General features: G+C 35.5%; 1 protein-coding gene across 1 annotated transcript; it reads right to left on the bottom strand.

The window, feature by feature from the left end:
* Positions 1-208: 208 nt before the first annotated feature.
* Positions 209-15,551, bottom strand: GUCY1A1 (guanylate cyclase 1 soluble subunit alpha 1). Its single transcript, XM_082482366.1, has 8 exons — positions 15,204-15,551; positions 12,324-12,385; positions 10,658-10,716; positions 8,878-9,587; positions 6,941-7,426; positions 6,289-6,432; positions 3,999-4,153; positions 209-1,126 (listed from the first exon to the last, which is right to left on the bottom strand). Exons 1-8 carry the CDS (start codon positions 15,450-15,452, stop codon positions 925-927), a joined length of 2,067 nt encoding a protein of 688 aa, XP_082338492.1. The 5' UTR covers positions 15,453-15,551; the 3' UTR covers positions 209-924.
* Between the last annotated feature and the right edge of the window lie 1,905 nt (positions 15,552-17,456).

Raw genomic sequence — 17,456 nt, 5'->3', positions numbered from 1 at the left:
CTAGCTTTAAACCGGTGTGCTTCTGTTCCATTTTATACAGTCTGACTGGAATTTCCTTTCTAAGCAAACACTCCAAAGCATGTTTTATTACACTTCTTTTAAAACATTTCAAATTTAAATGACAACAAAAGGAAAACATTTATTGCTCTAATACATAACAGCAAATGGATATTATTATTTTTTGTAAAGTATTTTAAAAACCCCAAGAACTAAAATATTGTTTGATGATTACAGACTTTAGTATGTGATTATACAGTGTTTTATTATATATTCATTTTATACACGAAATAAAGTTCATGAAACAGTAAGCAGCAAACTCTGCTATGTATATGTGTATTAGCTACAGTTAGCAGCCTGATCCAGAAGATGCTGAGCACCCTCAACACATTGACTCCAGTCAGTGTTAGGAGATGGTCAGCAGCTTCTAGTATAGGGCTCAAATGATGCACTGAAAGGAGTATGTGATAGCAATGACAATATTTTAATGGATATTTTCTTATGGAATCACTAAGAAAATATATTTCAATAGTCATTGATAAGCACCAGCTCACAACACTGCATGTGGCTGCATCACTTGCACATTACGTTTCCTGACACACTGCATGTATAATACATCTAGAAATCTCAGCACAGAGTGAACTGAGAGAGTTGTTACGTTGCACTTACAAATTACCACAGGGAAAATGTAGTTTTTAGTAGCATTTTCAACAGTGAAATTACAACATTATTTTAATGTCTATGTTCCTTATGCAAAGGAAAAATAAAAATTAGTCAGTGACATACTTCCTGAAATTTTAATACTGGCTTTCAGGTGTTAACAATCTAAAGTGCTTTCATGTTTCATACATTTTTAAAAATTTTCAATTTATACAAAAAAAATCAAAATATTTATAAATTCATTCTATACACCTGTGAATATACAATTTAGTCTATTCCTGTTTCCTCACCCAAAAAATTGGCATTGCCATCTCCCAAATCTCTCTTTTGAAACCAAGTCTGTGAGCTTGTTCCTTGAATATAAGCATCCAGAAAATAACAAATTCCAGGGATATCACTGGGAAAATTTGGTGGAAGCTCTTCTCTTGAGCGAGGTGTAAACACAAAACCTGGATATTCCTTTAACAACCTAGAACAAAAATGAATAATCTTCATTAAAAATGAATCAGTCACTAATTGTTACTACAAGTGCAGACATTCAATAATTCTTCATGTAGGGCAGGAAAGAATGTAGCTGGGCAGAATCTAATTTAATATTTATATGTTATTTACTGAAAATATTAAAAAATACTGTTTATTTGGTAAACTTGATAACCTATTAACTTGTGCACCAGAGCAAACAAGAGTATTGCCTGTCCTTTTTTGTCTTGACAATGTTTTGAATGTAGGTGCTATGTTTGTTGTAAAGATTTTCAAAAGTTATTTAGTACTGAAAGCTAGCTCAGATTCGTACATGAAACAGGCACCATAATTAGTGTTTCAACTAAGGAAATACTGAAAAACTTATTAACTAAACTATTCAGATCCTCTTACCAATTCTAAGAATTTTGCTTTTTCACACGTGAGTCCACTAAACCCAGTGGTCCTCTGTATCAGAAACAAAGATTGCTAATCTGTAGGGGTAAATACTGATGATGGGTATCTAAGCTTCCAAACAATTATTGCAATATACAAGAGTTGTACAAGGTGTCGTAATGTTATCAATATGTGTTTAGAATTGGTGTACCAATCAAAAAGAAAAAAACACTAACCAAAAAGGATGTTTACACATCATTCACTCACGGAAAAAAACAAACATACCACAACAATAATAACAATAGTTCACCCTTTAACCAAATTGCCTATTTTCTAGGCACTCGGAGAATTAATTCTGTCTTTGTTTCAACAGTATACTCATTTTGAATATTCTATTGAGATGAATACACAGCCATGCAGAAACCTACTTATGCCATAAGTTATAGCCAAGTCTTGTGTGGACGAAGTATCTAATGGTTTTAAGAAAAGACTGTACCCAGTATCATTCAAAGTGATTTTCCATACAGATATGGAAAAAAAATCACTGTTGGCCAGCACTGTTCTTCTGACATTCATAAGCACTGGTGATGCTAATGCTATCTCTGTATTTGTCAATGATCAAAAAGGTTACTTGCTGTGTGCCCTAATACCTGTACTACTTTTATCTAAATCATCTATACAAGATAATCTAAAGCTTGTGTTATGGTTTGAGAGACCCATAACAATTTGTTGTCATTTAGACAATCATTCTATCACCCGATGACCCCTCCCCACCTGGGAAAGGGAAATCGGGAAAAACAAGAAAACCCGAGAGCTGAAGTATAAACAGATTTAATAAAATAAGATTAGATAATTAACATTAACAGCACTAAAGAACTGATATTGATCCCGACACCAATACGGAATATGCAAAGATTATACTCAGCCAGTTATATCAGTAGGAAGCTGTGCACTCCCAGCAGTGGACAGCAAATGTCGGACACTGCGAGCGCTACAGCTTCAGGAGGAAGGGAAGGCCTCAGGGCTCCGGCACCAGGGCACGAAGTTCTCAGGATGGCAGCCATCAAGGGAGAGAGAGCGACTTCGCAGCAAACTTTCTAATTTATAATGAGTGTGACGTTGATGGTATGAAATAATCCTGTTGGCCAGCTTGGGTCAAGTGCCCGGGTCTCGCTCCTCCTCATCCCTGCACCTGGCTAGCTCAAAAACACTGAGACCTTGAGACCCACACACCATAGCTGGCTGTAAAGTAAATATTTTCACAAATTCAGACACTGGAGTCTTCTGAAAGTGCAGTTTTCCCAAGCATTAGAAGAGAAATTAGTCCTGTGTCTCTCAAACCAGGACAGCTTGTCATTCTGTAAGTCTCATAGCACATGCTGCAGTGGATGTCAGGATCCTGTACCAAATTCTCTGTCTGACATTGGCCACAGAACCTTGCCACAAGGCATTATTGGATACATGGCAGTGCGTACAAGCTAAGTAGGAACAACTGACTGTCCAGGCTACGGTGTGGGTAGCAGTGCTTCCTTAAAAGGAAAAAATACTTTATATCCATCCATATTCTGGTTATTTTGCCAAGCCAGCCATATCACTTTCCAACAGTAGATTCACTCCCTACAGTTCATTCTTGTAAAACTTTTGGCCACTCTGGAAGAAACAATCATGTCTATCAGCTCAGTGGCATAAAATTCAGACATGGATCTGGAATTCAGATGTAGACTGTTGTTAACCATCAAATTCAAACCAGTTTCCCATTATTTTGCCTGGCACCTATAAGACACTATCACTTGGCCAAGAACATGTTGCAAAGTGATTTTTAAGTACAACTAAAAGGATAATACAAAGAGAGTATTAGGCTGTATTTCCCATGGAAAAGCCTGCTAGCTGTCTGCATAATCACGTACTACACATTATGAAAAATGTAGATACACTCAATGTACAGCCTAAGTTCCATACTAAGAGGTTTAAACTGAGTTAGGACCAAGACCTGTATAAACTAAACACTGGCATGGTTGATTCATTGCATCCTATTCATTCATCTTCCCTAACCAAAAGAGAAAGATGTGTAGGGTCATGTTTAACAATTCTTCAGTTCAGTTGTTATTTTCAAGGGCACCTGCAGCCACTTTGGCATCCAGTTCACACTGAAAGCCACATAGCTCAAAGACAAACCAACTATATGAGAGAAGGGGCGGAAAAAAAGCAAGAGGAATACAGCTGCAGGGTAAGAAGCAAAATTGGCCCAGACAGTCCACTGATTTTAAATGTAACATCTGAAAAATAAATATTAGCTGTTCTGTTTCATCTTTTTTCTTGTTGCTGCTGGTTGCATTCTGACTAAAAATAACCATGGTGCATTCATGAGCAGTCAGATAAAGAGAGAAAAAGGAAAATAAACAGCAGTACTTCAGAGAGAAAGGAAGGTAATGAAGTATTACAGCAACTAATTCAGGTGGACATTTTACCGATATGAAACACTGTACCTGTAAGTTGTTGGGCTGACATTTATTTTTCTAGGTATACTGCAAGATTCAAACTTATTGGCAAGGGTTACATTATTTCCAAAAAGGCAATAACGAGGCATTTTAACCCCAACTACTCCAGCAAAGACAGATCCAGAATGAAGGCCAATACGCATCTATAAATAAAAGACAGAAAACAGCATTATTAGGTACAATAAAATGTTTAAAGTCAGTTTTATAAATTCTTCCTCTATTAAAAATATGAGAAAGAATGAGTTACTAATATAAATTGAGTTATTACAGTCTCCCTAAAATGTCCGCATTCTGGTCATCACTGCTTGTGGAGAGGAAACTAGCTCAAGTTTACCTTGCTTTGCATTTATAGTAAGTAATCCTTCATCTATATGACTGTGGTAACGCTGGGTTCTGTGGCAGTAAATTAATCTAGAAACATCAGCAGGAGTTACTACAACACTTGGATACTTTCATGGGAGGAATTACGTGATACAGTGTTGTTAGAGTGGTGACAGTTAATGAATAGTACTTGCTTTGCTGTTAAGGTCAGAAGACAAGTCTTAGGGAATAGCAAAGACAACATGTATATGCTGTAGTTCCAACTGAATTCTGTTGACAGGGTTGCATATGGAGTAAATGACAATCCCAGAGTATGGAATTTTGATAATTAATCAAATTATACACCAGTTGAAACATTTTGATACCTCTTCGTTGTAACTCACAGCTGGTGCTGCTTTCTATGTTCCTTTTTTTTTTTTTTGGACATATGTTCTTTTTCTTATATGCATTACAAATATGCAGATATGTTTTCTTCAGAATAGCACACAATAATGGCATGATATCAGGAAGTTTGCATATCTTTTATGTGTGCTACTCTTTGCATATCAAGATAATACCATATCATTATGAAGAATTCACAATTTCTAATTTTGAGTGGAAAAGCAGAAAAGCCTGCAACAAAAGTAAAATCGACCCACACAGCAAAGATGGCTGAAATATGTACATCAACATACAAGTCTGACTAAGCAGTTTGCAGTCATGCCTTTTTATTTGACAATTTGACTGTAGACTGTGACATATTTGTTGCTTTGAAAAACAGCCAATGGTTTCATGAAGCGTTTCATTAAAATAGATGCATGCTTTCATTAAAAATAGAAAGATTCAGTTTTCTTTTAAGAAGTTCCTAGTAGGTACTTTTACGATACATTTTTTTTCTCCATATTTTAAAATTACTTTTTAAAATGTAATAGCATGCCTCATTCAAAATTATAGAGATTGCGTTTGCATGGAAATTACAAACATGTTATAATATTTTAAAGATGTTTCCAGATTTTTTTAAGCGTAATTTAATTTGATTTTGTGAAATACAAAAAGAACAACATTTATTTATAATATAATACTGCTGTTCTCTGTGATAAATGTGGAGCATGTAATCCTCTTAATAACCATTTTCTTTGTCTTGGAATACAAATACTCCTTAATCTAAAATCAAAGAAGCTGAAAGTTTTCTAAAGAAAGAAATGAACAGATAAATGTTAAAAATGAGTAAATGAAAGACTTAATGAACTCAGACACTTGTATTAAAAATAATAGGACCCCCTTCCAGGAGGTCCATTTGAACTTAGTAGAAGGTCCACATCATTTCTCATACACCCAGGCCTTTCTCTTTTTTTTCTCAGTGAGAGGTAAACCTACTTGGAAAGTTCAGTGCATGTATAAATCCTTATTGAAAGGAAGCCATAAATATGAGTACCACTGTATCTAACAGTTGCTTTGACAGTATTAACACCATTGTCTTATGGTACTGGTTCAGTATCTGACTGTAAACCAAGAAGAGCAATAGAGTCCTTTAAAATGTGTGGATTACTGCAATCAGAACATGTCTTTGATGATTTGTATTTATACCTGTTGCCTCAAAAGACTTACATGTTCTCATAGTGTCTAATTTTGGGAGAGGATTAGTCTCCTCATTAGAAAACAGTAACAGTATTCCATGTCATTGAAAAATTTATTGCTACTGAGACAAAAACTGCAGCATGTCAGCATGCACCCATTGATTTCACTGCATTTAAGCCTTTTGGGTTGATTTTCAGATCTCTGTTTCATCTTTACCTCTCCACAAAATTCTCATTCATTGAACTAAAAAGGTCAGCCTCTCCAGCCATACACACTTGATTTCCAAACTTGTCTGAGTTGATGCAATTATGTGAAAATCCCTTGAGACAAAAACCCCAAAAGCAAATAAACAAAGAAAAATGCCCACTTTAATCATATAAAATACAGTAAAATATATAACCTTGATAGGCTCGCCATGGGGAGACACCACCTCATCTGACAGCTCCATCATCTTCAGGGCCATCAATGCTATTTGAACAGCATGTGTTTCACTTTCTTTGTGTAAACCTCCAGCGACACAGTAGGCATCTCCAATAGTCTCAACCTAAAACAGGCATATTTGTTCCTTAGTCTTACACTGTTTGACAAATAAAAGAATAGCCTGTGGCTTCAGTAAGAATTGTACCTACATATTGACTGAGTCTTATTTGTCCTACTAAATAATTTAAGTCCTGGGCAAATCGTGCAGTATCACTCAAAAGGAAAAATTGCACAACGTGTATTTATTGCTGGGCATCATGCTAAAATACTTTTCATTGTTCACCTGCTGTCAGTCACCCATATCTACATTAAACACCTATTCACTCCAGATTCACACCACTGTCATTGAAATTAATTTTTAATATGAATTCTTAAGTTTTGATGGGTTTCTCTCTTGGCTGCATGAACAGCTGACTGTTGATTTTTTTGTTTGTTTTGTGATTTACCTGAATATGTCTTATAATGAGGGTTTAGGGCAAAATAATTTTTGCACTAATATTATCCTCTGTCGCAGCTAGTCTTAATTTCCTTTCCTGCCCCAGAACCCCACAGAAGTGCAATGAATGGTGTACCTTGTAGACATCTAGCTCTCCACATTGGTAATCAAAGCGAGTATAAAGCTCATTAAGCATGGTGATAACCTGCATAGGTGAGCACTGGGAACAGATGGCAGTGAATCCAACAATGTCAGAGAAAAGCATTGTGACATTATTAAATTTCTTGGCTTGCACAACTTGTCCCTGCCACAGCTGCTGAGCAACCTCTCCAGGAAAAATTGAAAACAGAAGATCTACGGTCTTCTTCTTTTCTTCTTCAAGTGCTTGATGGGCCTGCTCAAGGGTTGCTTTTAGCTTTCCTAACCTCTTCTTCAGTCCATCCTGAGCTCTGGCCTGCTCTCCTATCAGAACAACATCTCTCAATGCATTGTGAATGGGAATATCTGAGAGGTACAGTCCACGTCCTGTAAAATCTTCTAGTCTATCCACACAAGGAGATCCCAAGAATAAGATGGCACTGGATTCAAATATATAGATCATTTGGCCTTTAAGATCCATTACCTGAAACAGTTAAAGAAACAAGAATTCATGCAAAACATGCATGGCAATGGTTTAGAAGCAACAAGTTTTAGAGGAAATTCATTTTGCTGAAACATAGGAAAATCAGACTGGTCCATAGCCCTTACCTTTTAATTTAGTTGCTTAAGAAAAAACATGAGGTACAGAAAATCATAGAGCCATCAAATAAGTTTATTTCGCTTGAGCCTTCTGGTAAAAAGTTAGACCACAACTTAAGAATAAACACCTAATTATGTTTTAGTATCAGTACCAGTTTTAGCTTAGGAAGAAAACCCAAAAGAATAATTTTGTGCGGTTTTGTCTACTGTTAAAATGTTACTGACTATACTGGCCTGTGAATTTCTGCTAATAACTCTAGTGTTTAGTTCATGCACCACTTTCTTTGTACAATAAAGTGAGAAAATCTGCTTCAGTTTTATTGCAGGATGTTCAGTACTCACTGCAATTTAAAATTAAAGGCATAAATGGCATAAATATCCCATTTTAATGACCTAAAAAAATGTTTTTATGTCCCTTCTGTATTCAGCTGTGTAATGTGCAAGGTGCTGCAGAGCTCCTCTTGACATTGCTTTGACACACTATTTTTTGAAGAAAACCCGTTACATTTGCATATGTAAGCATATGCAAAAGTAAAGCAGAGTCTATTACCTCTTGTAATCATTAAACTTGCCTAGTGCAGAAATGGATCTGAGATGAAGTAGCTAATCAGTGCTACATTTTTTCCCACTTCATTAATAACTGGGTGAAACCTTTATTACCATTCTTCATTTAAGTTCTTAGAGTGTTTAGTTTGAACTGGTAATTTATCCCAGAGCACCTCAGGGATAAGCTGGAATTCAGCTGAGGGCAGCGATGAATAAAAGCATTCAATGTTTTTTACTGTCCCAGGTTGTTTGCCACAGACCCAGCTTCAGCAAAGCTAGTCAGTAATCCCATCAGCTGAAACCAAGTGGGATTGGTGATTGCATCTGATAAAAATATAAGAACACCAAGGATACCAAAATACCAAAGGCTGAATGAGCACAGGAATGTCTACTTTTTTTCCCGAAATCCTAGAGCTGTGATTTCCAGATGATTCATGAGCACTTTGGTAAAGCTTTCACTGCCACTCTTTGTGTTGGAGATGCCCTTATTCTCAGCAGCATGACATCTGGTGGGCTTTATCTCAATTTACTGAGTTTCTCTCAATATTTCAATTTTTTTTTATAAAAACAAGTTAACAGTCAGATTTTACTTATGTAAAAGTCCTAAAGCAGAATTTTGACTTAATATTGGCTTCAGAATATGAATTGTATTAGAGCACCCTCTATAAATCATTATTATTCAGTCTTATTAGCTGCTGAGAGGTAGAAAATGCAAAGTGTGCCATGTTTTGTGGCTATCTGAAGAAAACAATTTCCTCACAGAAGTAATGGTTATAAAAAGTCTCTTACCATGGATGATTTCATATCAGTATTATCCCATCTTCTGACTCGTACAGTAAACTGCATATTTAGCATTGTCATTATTCCACTAAAAGTGCAGCTTACTTTAGGGGTAAGAATTTCAAAATACTCTTCAAAATTGGGCTTAGCTTGAAATTCTCTCCTGGTCAAAAGTCGTCTTATCCCATTTCCAATTTGAAGAACTGACATATCCTTGTCAAACATAAAATGGAATGGGAAAGTCTTACAGAACACAGAGGCAGGAATCACAAGTGAAGACTGTGGTTTACATGGAGATAAGGAAGGTTTTGCACTTTTGACTTGTATAGAGTACAGCAAATAAGGCTGATTAGCAAACTCAGTGCAGTCATTATGGAAACAAGGAGGCATGAGCATCACTTCCACCTCAGTTTCGTACAAAATATGAGCTGCTGCCTTAATAATACCAGACAGAATAAGACTTGTGATTTTCTTAGGAAAGAAATAATACACATTTAAGAAGTCCTGATCTTTCTCCAGGCATAATATGGAGGCATCTTCAAGTCTGTCCTTTTTTCCTGCTTCCTGGCTGTGGCTACTCTGCTTCAGCAGAGTAGTGAAGCTGTTCAAGAAGTCCTTAAGGGTTCCTCCAATAACCCCTAATATGTGTTCATCCTCTTCATAGCATATTTTGAATAGCTCTTCACCAAGAGATTCCCGTAGAGACTCCACAGGAACACCTGCATGGAACCACATTTTAATCAGAACTGCACTCATCACACTGAATATCAGGCTAATCTCAGGCTCCACTTTTTTTCATGCTAGACCAAATCAAATTAGCAATATCCTTCCCTGATCCAGCACTGACACCTGAGGGCCCTCTCATTTAGGAGTCCTGCTGTAACCAAAGACATACTTGTGGTGCCTGGAAAACAGGGAGACAATAGGTTTTAGTTTGGACAGATCCAAGTCTCCGTGTTGTTTTTAGAGATGTAGACAGAATGAATGCACATTTTGGCATAGGATTTAACCCAATTCCCTTAGTTTGATATAAATAAATAAAATACAAATTTGAAAACTTAAAATGAGAATAAAAAGTAAGAATAATATATGCAGATATAAGTACTACACCTGATCCAATAAATTAAATGGCCCTAGGAATATTCCGGCGCGCTGAGGCCAATTGGCACAGAACAGCTCACATCTTTGCTAGTAAATTTGTTTTAACAGGATAGTTGCATGCAGACTGACTGTTGGGAATGTTCCAGCTTCCCAACTGTTACTGGGAATCATTTCAAAAAGTGTTATCTGTCACAGGCCAACTGTGTACCAGGACCAGCTTAACAGTTTAAGTGTGCAGAAGACCACGTTTCAGTTCTTAGAAATATTAATTTACTATTACAGAAGTAGCCAGTGAGCTCCACATTGAAAATTACAGCAGTTCTCTTTTGACAGACTAGTGCTTCAGAAGATGAAAAGGATCAAACAGTTTTTCAAGAGTATAAAGCTGTAACTTATTACAGAATGTATGTTACAACTCGCTCTAGATGTTGGATCTTATAGGTGGATGATTCTACGACAGCTCAGACTTGAGAAACTTGTCTTTTAACTCAAATTTTGACACTCTGAACTGTTAGTTGCAGACATCACAGTTTAGGCTCTGTTTTGTAAGCATCACTGCAGCCCTTACATGGAGCAAATTCTTTCTTAGCAACAAGACTAATTGATATATAATATATTATTTTATATATACAACATATATAAGCTCTATATTTTTATATATATCTCTTATTAAACAAGCTTACGTTACCTGCAGCATTGGCATGATCACTGATTATTTTTTCAAAATCTTCTCTATCCCCAGTTATTCTGTAAAGATCATAAAAATATAAATAAACCCCCTGAAAAATCAAGATAAACATGGTAAAAATAGTAAGTTAACAGAAGTTACCTATGCCGTCTTTAATGTTCATTAATTCAAGATAGGATCTTGGCAGGATCTTAGATTATCCTGTGCATTTGTGATAAATTAAAGTTTTAGTGGTCTGAGCTTAGATTATGGATTGAGGCCAAATGATATAGACTGTCATTGATTAAAAACTCTTAGGTTGCAACAGTTCTGGTTTTTTGTTTGATTCAGGTTTTTGCTTGAAGCCATAACTGTATTTCGAAATATATTGTTAAATACAATTGGAATTTATATTCAAGCATTTATTGGAATTACATTGCATTAAATTTAAAAAACAATGAGAAGGTATTTCTGTTTTGAGAGAAAATACCAATAACAGCTATTAACTTCAGAATTAGTTGTTCATTGGTATTAATCCAGATTCCGTGACAGAAAACTGCAGCCCTCTCAGTTCTCTGAGGTCAATAAATGTCAGCCTGAACATCAGACCCAAAATGATGAGGACATGTAGCTTAGATGAACCTCCATATAAGCAATAAGATTTTGATGCATGCTTTCTGAATTTCTTCACTTGAAATCTCCTAGATATATTTATATGCAAAAGCAATACAGACATTTAGATCTGTTTTACGTTTGCATTATTACATCATTCAGAATAGCATAATAATTTGTAATAAAACTGATACTCCAGGAAACAACACGTAATTAAAGATAGGAAAAACATTCACATCAATAAGCCAGTCAGCAATTGCAATGCACATCTGACCAACTATCTTTGATTCAGTCAATGCATGTGAAGTGCTTTAAAAATATCAAGTGTAATTTAAAAGATACATTGTTATTATCTATTCTTACCAAGGTGAGCAACAGTGTAGTTTCCAACATCATTATTTTTCTCCACTTTTGAAAGGAGATTTAAACTGAGTGCCTTATTTTTTCAGATACATTCAATAAATTGAATCCTCAATGTTTAATGACACACTAAGAAATTCTTACTCCTTACAAGGCCCAAATGATTAATATTGGATTAGTACTAAGGAGTGCTGAAAATCAAGCTGAGTTACTCAGAAACAGAAACCAGAAGCCAAAGTGAGCCCAGGGAAAACATGTCAGTAACTATAGCATATGATTATTCACTGTATCGGAAGCCAAATTTTTTGTATTATACTAATTTTTTGCAATTGAAATTATTTTCTTGGGATCTTAGAAACACTGGGGTAGATACATATACAACCATGTTTATCTTTCTATCTATGCCTGAGTAGTCTCTGAGTTCCTTCAAAACTCTTGCTCATTTTAAACAAAGTTCTTGCCTGTTTCCCTGCACAAATGGCTAAATTTGCCCATTAAATCAAAGTTCTGAGTGATTTAAATATTTGTGAATATTTTAAAATAAAATAAATCATTTATTAACTTACATTACATGAAAAGTTACACACCAATTTGACAAGATAATTGAAAACAGATTCCAGAAGTTCTGATTTCCACTCACCAAGCCAGTCCTTATAAACTGTCTGCAAAACATTTTTGCTGTGAAGTTAGTGGCAAACCCATTACACATACACACCTGATTTCTTTTATTCTGTGTTTTGCAAGTGTTCTCTGAAGTGCAAGATTTAGCCTTTCAAACTGGGGAAGAAAAAAAGCTATGTTGATTAAAATGTCATTGCTGAAAATTTAATAATAAGAATAGTATTTTTATACAGAGAATTACTTTGCTGTCCTTGGGACAAACATCTTTTTTCAAGATGGAATAGTTCTTAGAAACAGCATGTCATAACTGTGTTTGGGGTTTAGTTTATGTTGATGTCTTCAGCTCCAGTACCTCTACAGCTGATATGTGCCAGTGATTGTGCATTTTAAATCTAGTGATGTGCTCTACCTCCAAATTCTCAGATGGCAATAAGGATAGTACTGCTAACACATAAGTATAACTAACCTAACTTTCTATTATTACACATTCTCCCCCCCCAATACCACACTACCATGGATGCAAAATGCAGAAAGAAATCTTTTCAGTTTAAAATATATTCTCCTAACAGAAAAAGGCAGTAAGGCAGTTATATTCTGCATTATGCCCACAACAAAACAGTAAGAAGTGGCTCTTCTAACTAGTAATTTTTCTTGGAATATTAAGAGTTAAATTTTTTTTCAGGGCAATTTTCAGAAATGTCAAGATTGAAACTGCAAAAGGTAACAGACTTTCAAATGGAGCTGTAAAAGATCAGATTACCTCCTTTTCTGTTTTCAAGACTACAGCATTTCAAGACAGTGTTAGAACCATTTAATTTATATTTGTGGAAAAAGAAGAATTTTGGTGATGTATGCTGCAAACCCAAGTATCCTCCAGATGAAAATCTAGTCACTGTAGAAAACCTGCGTAAAAGGATCCTGTAATAAAAGACCCTTTAGGGTATCACGAAGATTCACCTTAATCTACCTCAATCCCGTGATTGTATATCCTTTCTGTAGTTCCTAATTGGAACAGATAAAATACTTTCCGAACATGTATATTTCAAATTGCTGGGGCCAGTAAGACTGTCTTATGTATGTAGTCTCTCATCATTTGAAACCCAAACTTCCCATCAAAGCAGGGTCATAGAACAGTACTATATTGCCATGATAGAATTTGGCTGTGAGGCTTGCTGTGTTCTGGCTTTTCTTTGGTTCTCATTCCGTGAAGAAACTAGCATTTTCTACTGCATCTTTTGCTTTTTGTATTTTCAAAAGGAAAGTCTGCACACGCAAAGAAAGTATCATGTGAAAGCATGGCGATATATTCTGGAGACTTTTTCCAAGCAAAAATCTGAATTGAACATCTTTTCTACCATGTATATGAACACAATGTAAGGTACACCTGTGTATAAACTGGTGGAGTAAGTGGAACACCACCCAATTCATTAGTTATCTCTGAGCAACGTTCTCTATATTTCTGTAAACACCCAAAGAAGCAAATAAAACAATCACATGCACTACATTATATCTGAAATTTAATCAACAGTTGTTCTGAATTCACTATGTCCAGGACTTCCATGCACAACTCACTGCTTTCATGAGTTCATGAATCAATTGGGGTCATGATGCGGCCCCCTGTTTTGCAGTTTCCAATTGGAAAGAAGATGATGTTAGTCACTGATGGTTAAGTAAGGCACTATAAAGTATCTAAGCAATGAAAAATATGTTTTTAAACAAGCAAAACACTTCTATGGAGAACTGGGATTGCGAAGATGCTTAGGTCTTGAGCCCAAATCAGCATGAGAACAGACTGCTATACTTGGACAAAGTTCCAAGTGACAATAACCTTGAACTTCAGTAGCTCCTCATCATAATACTCTTGACTTTACCAAGCTTCTGTCCCAGCTGATGAACTAGCCTATCGTGGTTGTATAATAGACAGCTGCATACATCTATACCACTCTTTAAAGAAAAAAACCCAAACAATTATTTCATTAAGAATCGCACCAACAACTGTATACTAGAAAAGCAATACAGCAATCATGACACCATAGAATGGGTGCTTTGTCAGTTCATTCTTGAGTTAAAAGTCCTTTACTTTATATATTTAAAGATCAGTTTAAAGGGATTAATTTCTTCTGTGTAAGTGCAGCAGAGGTAAAAGGGGTCTATCAAAAATTGATAATGTAGAGTTTAAAAAAAAAAAGGGTAATAGATGCAGACTTGCGAAAACAGATCTGCGAATAGATTTAACAAACTCCAGCACATTTAGTAAAGTAGACTGAATGTCAAGTAATAGAGTTGTAATCAATTGAGTATACAGAGTTGGCCATTTGCCATTTGTAGTCCAAATATATACCAGTCAATTCCTTCACGCTTTCCACAGAACTGAGTCAAGCCCAAGTGTTGAATGTTATGGAGCTGCATTTTTCATGTTCTTTTTACAGAGATAAACCATGGTATTCATCCCCACTCAAGCAAACTACTATGCACGCACTGTATGTATTTTCAGTTGAGTTAAGCAGAGACATAAGAATACTTTTGTGGTAAACACAGACAGTAATGTCTTTAAAAATAGTATGGAAGGAGATGAGCATAGTAATAGGTGAAAGCAGCTTTTTTTTTTTGTGATAATGACTAATGTACATAGCAGTATGGATTCAGTTAGGTGAATTAATGAGGTGATCACATAATTTACATAATTAGGTAACAAGGTGGAGTTTCTCTAACTGTATCTTTACGTAAAAAAATTGCTACAGAAATACATGAATGGTATGAAAGTGTACAAAACTGACTGTGGCAAAATTGTATCCAGAAGGAACAAAAGGGGACAAAATGAGGATATAAACTATGCAGAACTACATAAGAACACAAACTTTGAAGTCAAAAGAACTTGCTAAACGCTTACATCTAAAGGCTTGCATAAAATGCTTTTTTTAATATTTATAATTAAATGCTGATACATTACTATTATTATGCAGTATCTATTTACCTCAGGAAAGATTAGTTTGCAGATGCTTTCAGTTAATGTGTGCAGGTACACTCTACTTCTGCTCGTTTTCCTTTGTGGAAGGTCTCCTTGAGCATCTTTCTCATGGACCTCTTTGCAGATGGGCAAAGCTGCTCTAGAGCTGTTTTCTGCGCAGTCCTTGTCATGTTCCTCAGTAATGTGACTTTGAGTCAGTAAGGAGAAAGGACATTCCCCTGTGATCTTCAAGTCTTTCAGTTTTGTACAGAACATACTGTACGAAGTCTCTCTCTTCAGATTAAGAGTACTTGGCTTTGTGTTTAAGAGTTCTCTTCTGTTTACTAACAAGAGCGGAAGATGCCAGAATAGTAGATAAGGCAACCACTGTTGAAGATTATTGATAGCTATAAATCACCACAGGAACAAATGTGTGCCCCTACAAAACAAGAAAAAAAAATTAAAAACATTTATTTTCTCTTTTAAATTCCTGCCACATGACAGTTTTATCATATGTGCATTAAAATAATGGCTTTTCTAGGACCTTGCTCAGGAAAGCATTTAAGCTCATATGCCATTTTAAGCATGTAATCCCTACTGACTTCAGTGGTTCAGGTAATTAAAGTTCCGTGCATGGTTAAGTTCTTGGCTGAATTGGGGCTCTAGTGATTAAGGCAGAGGAGTTTTATCTGATATATCTTTGGTCACATTGATGGATGAGGTTTCTGAAAGAGTAGAGAGCAGAATTCTAATGAGAAAACCTTTTTAATTCTTCATAAGCAGCTATTAAAAACTACCTGATACGGCACAATGAAGCCAATTTGTTATGGATACTTAAATCTCAATTTATTTGGTGCCCAAGATATCCTTTTTGTAATAGAGAAACGTATGACTAAAGTTGATACTTGCACTTCTGGAACAGCAAACTATCTAAGACCAGAGCTTAGCTCCTCATGTAAAAGCCACTGACTGTTGACAACTAACATCACAGGAATTTGACCACATAACTGACATAGTTGCTTGGAAACACCAAGGGATTTTTATGCTTTTGAAGGTGATATCTTTCCAAAAAAAAACACATTAAAAAAAAGGCTGAACTTTTCATTTTAATAATTGTTCCCTGTTTTTTACATTTATTTTAGTAAGACTTAATCTGAAAAAGGCTCTTCCCTTCAGTGCTTCATTTTGTATTGACTGAATCAGATCCTCTCACCCTCATATAATACTCTAACAAGGTAATCCTTGAGAGCTTTCGGCAACTCTGGAAGTAGCTGAAAGATTACATTTGTCTCTCTGAAGATACAGTACAATAACTGTTTCTTTCAGACACACTATGGCTTTAATCAGCCTATGCACCACACTGCTTATTTTTGCCCCTGAGACACCCGAAAGGCTTTTAGGGTCACACAGTAACTGTACCAGGGTTAAAAATAACTAATTCCCTAATACAGGTTATCAGCTGCTTCTTTTGAAACAGCTGGAATGAATGGCAAAGCAGAGGCGTGCTGCAGACCCAACAGGAGTGGCATGGATAAGACGAGAAACAGTCAGAAGATACTTTGGCTGGACCTGCTGCTGAAAAAAAATATTTGGCAGAAAAAGCCCTTTTAAAGTATGCTGTAATTCTGATGGTGTCAGGCCAGCTTCTAGGGGCCATCTATCAAAATTATTAAAGTATTATTTTAAGAATCAGTAAACACATTGTTAAGAACAAGAGGCTGAAGAATGTTTACATAACATTCTATATTTCTGATTTCAGTTTTTACATAGAAACTCATGTGTTTCTACTGCATGGGTATCAGTAATGCTTTATTTTTTATTGCTGAATAATGTTGTGTAGCAAATGAGGCAGTGAAAAATTTCAAGCAAGAACCACACTCTCAATACATAAATATACATAATACTTTTCTTTATAATGTAAGCATTGTTATATATATGACAGTGTTTTTATTCAGGAGCCATTATATAAACATGTATTACTTTACTAAAAAAGAAAAGCTGAAAAGAACCACCTTTTATTTAGTTAGACTGATCTGTGTACTGAAATAAACTGTTAAGAAAAATAGTAACATAAATACATATGTGCATCATTGTCAAAGGATAAAACATTTATGGCTTTGATGCATCTTATAACATGCATACTTATGTGCTTTGCTGAATTTGGGCCTTAAATTTCAAGATAAATCTTGATTTTATAAAATAACACTACTAAAACTTTTTAAATAAGGTATACCAGCATTTTGGAAGAAAAAAAAATCTGAAATATATTTTTGTGACAAA

This window comes from Vanellus vanellus (assembly GCF_965231255.1).
Source record: "Vanellus vanellus genome assembly, chromosome: 4".
Lineage (NCBI taxonomy): Eukaryota > Metazoa > Chordata > Aves > Charadriiformes > Charadriidae > Vanellus > Vanellus vanellus.
This window is presented reverse-complemented; position numbering and strand designations above follow the sequence as displayed.

Bases quoted from the DNA above. Each gene is read 5' to 3' on its own strand.
- GUCY1A1 (XM_082482366.1), bottom strand. From the start codon at position 15,452: ATGTTCTGTACAAAACTGAAAGACTTGAAGATCACAGGGGAATGTCCT. The intron at 10,717-12,323 runs GTGTGTATGTGT...TGATCTTTACAG, and splicing joins CACAGAATAAAAGAAATCAG to AATAACTGGGGATAGAGAAG. The intron at 6,433-6,940 runs GTACACCATTCA...TGCCTGTTTTAG, and splicing joins GAGAGCTAGATGTCTACAAG to GTTGAGACTATTGGAGATGC.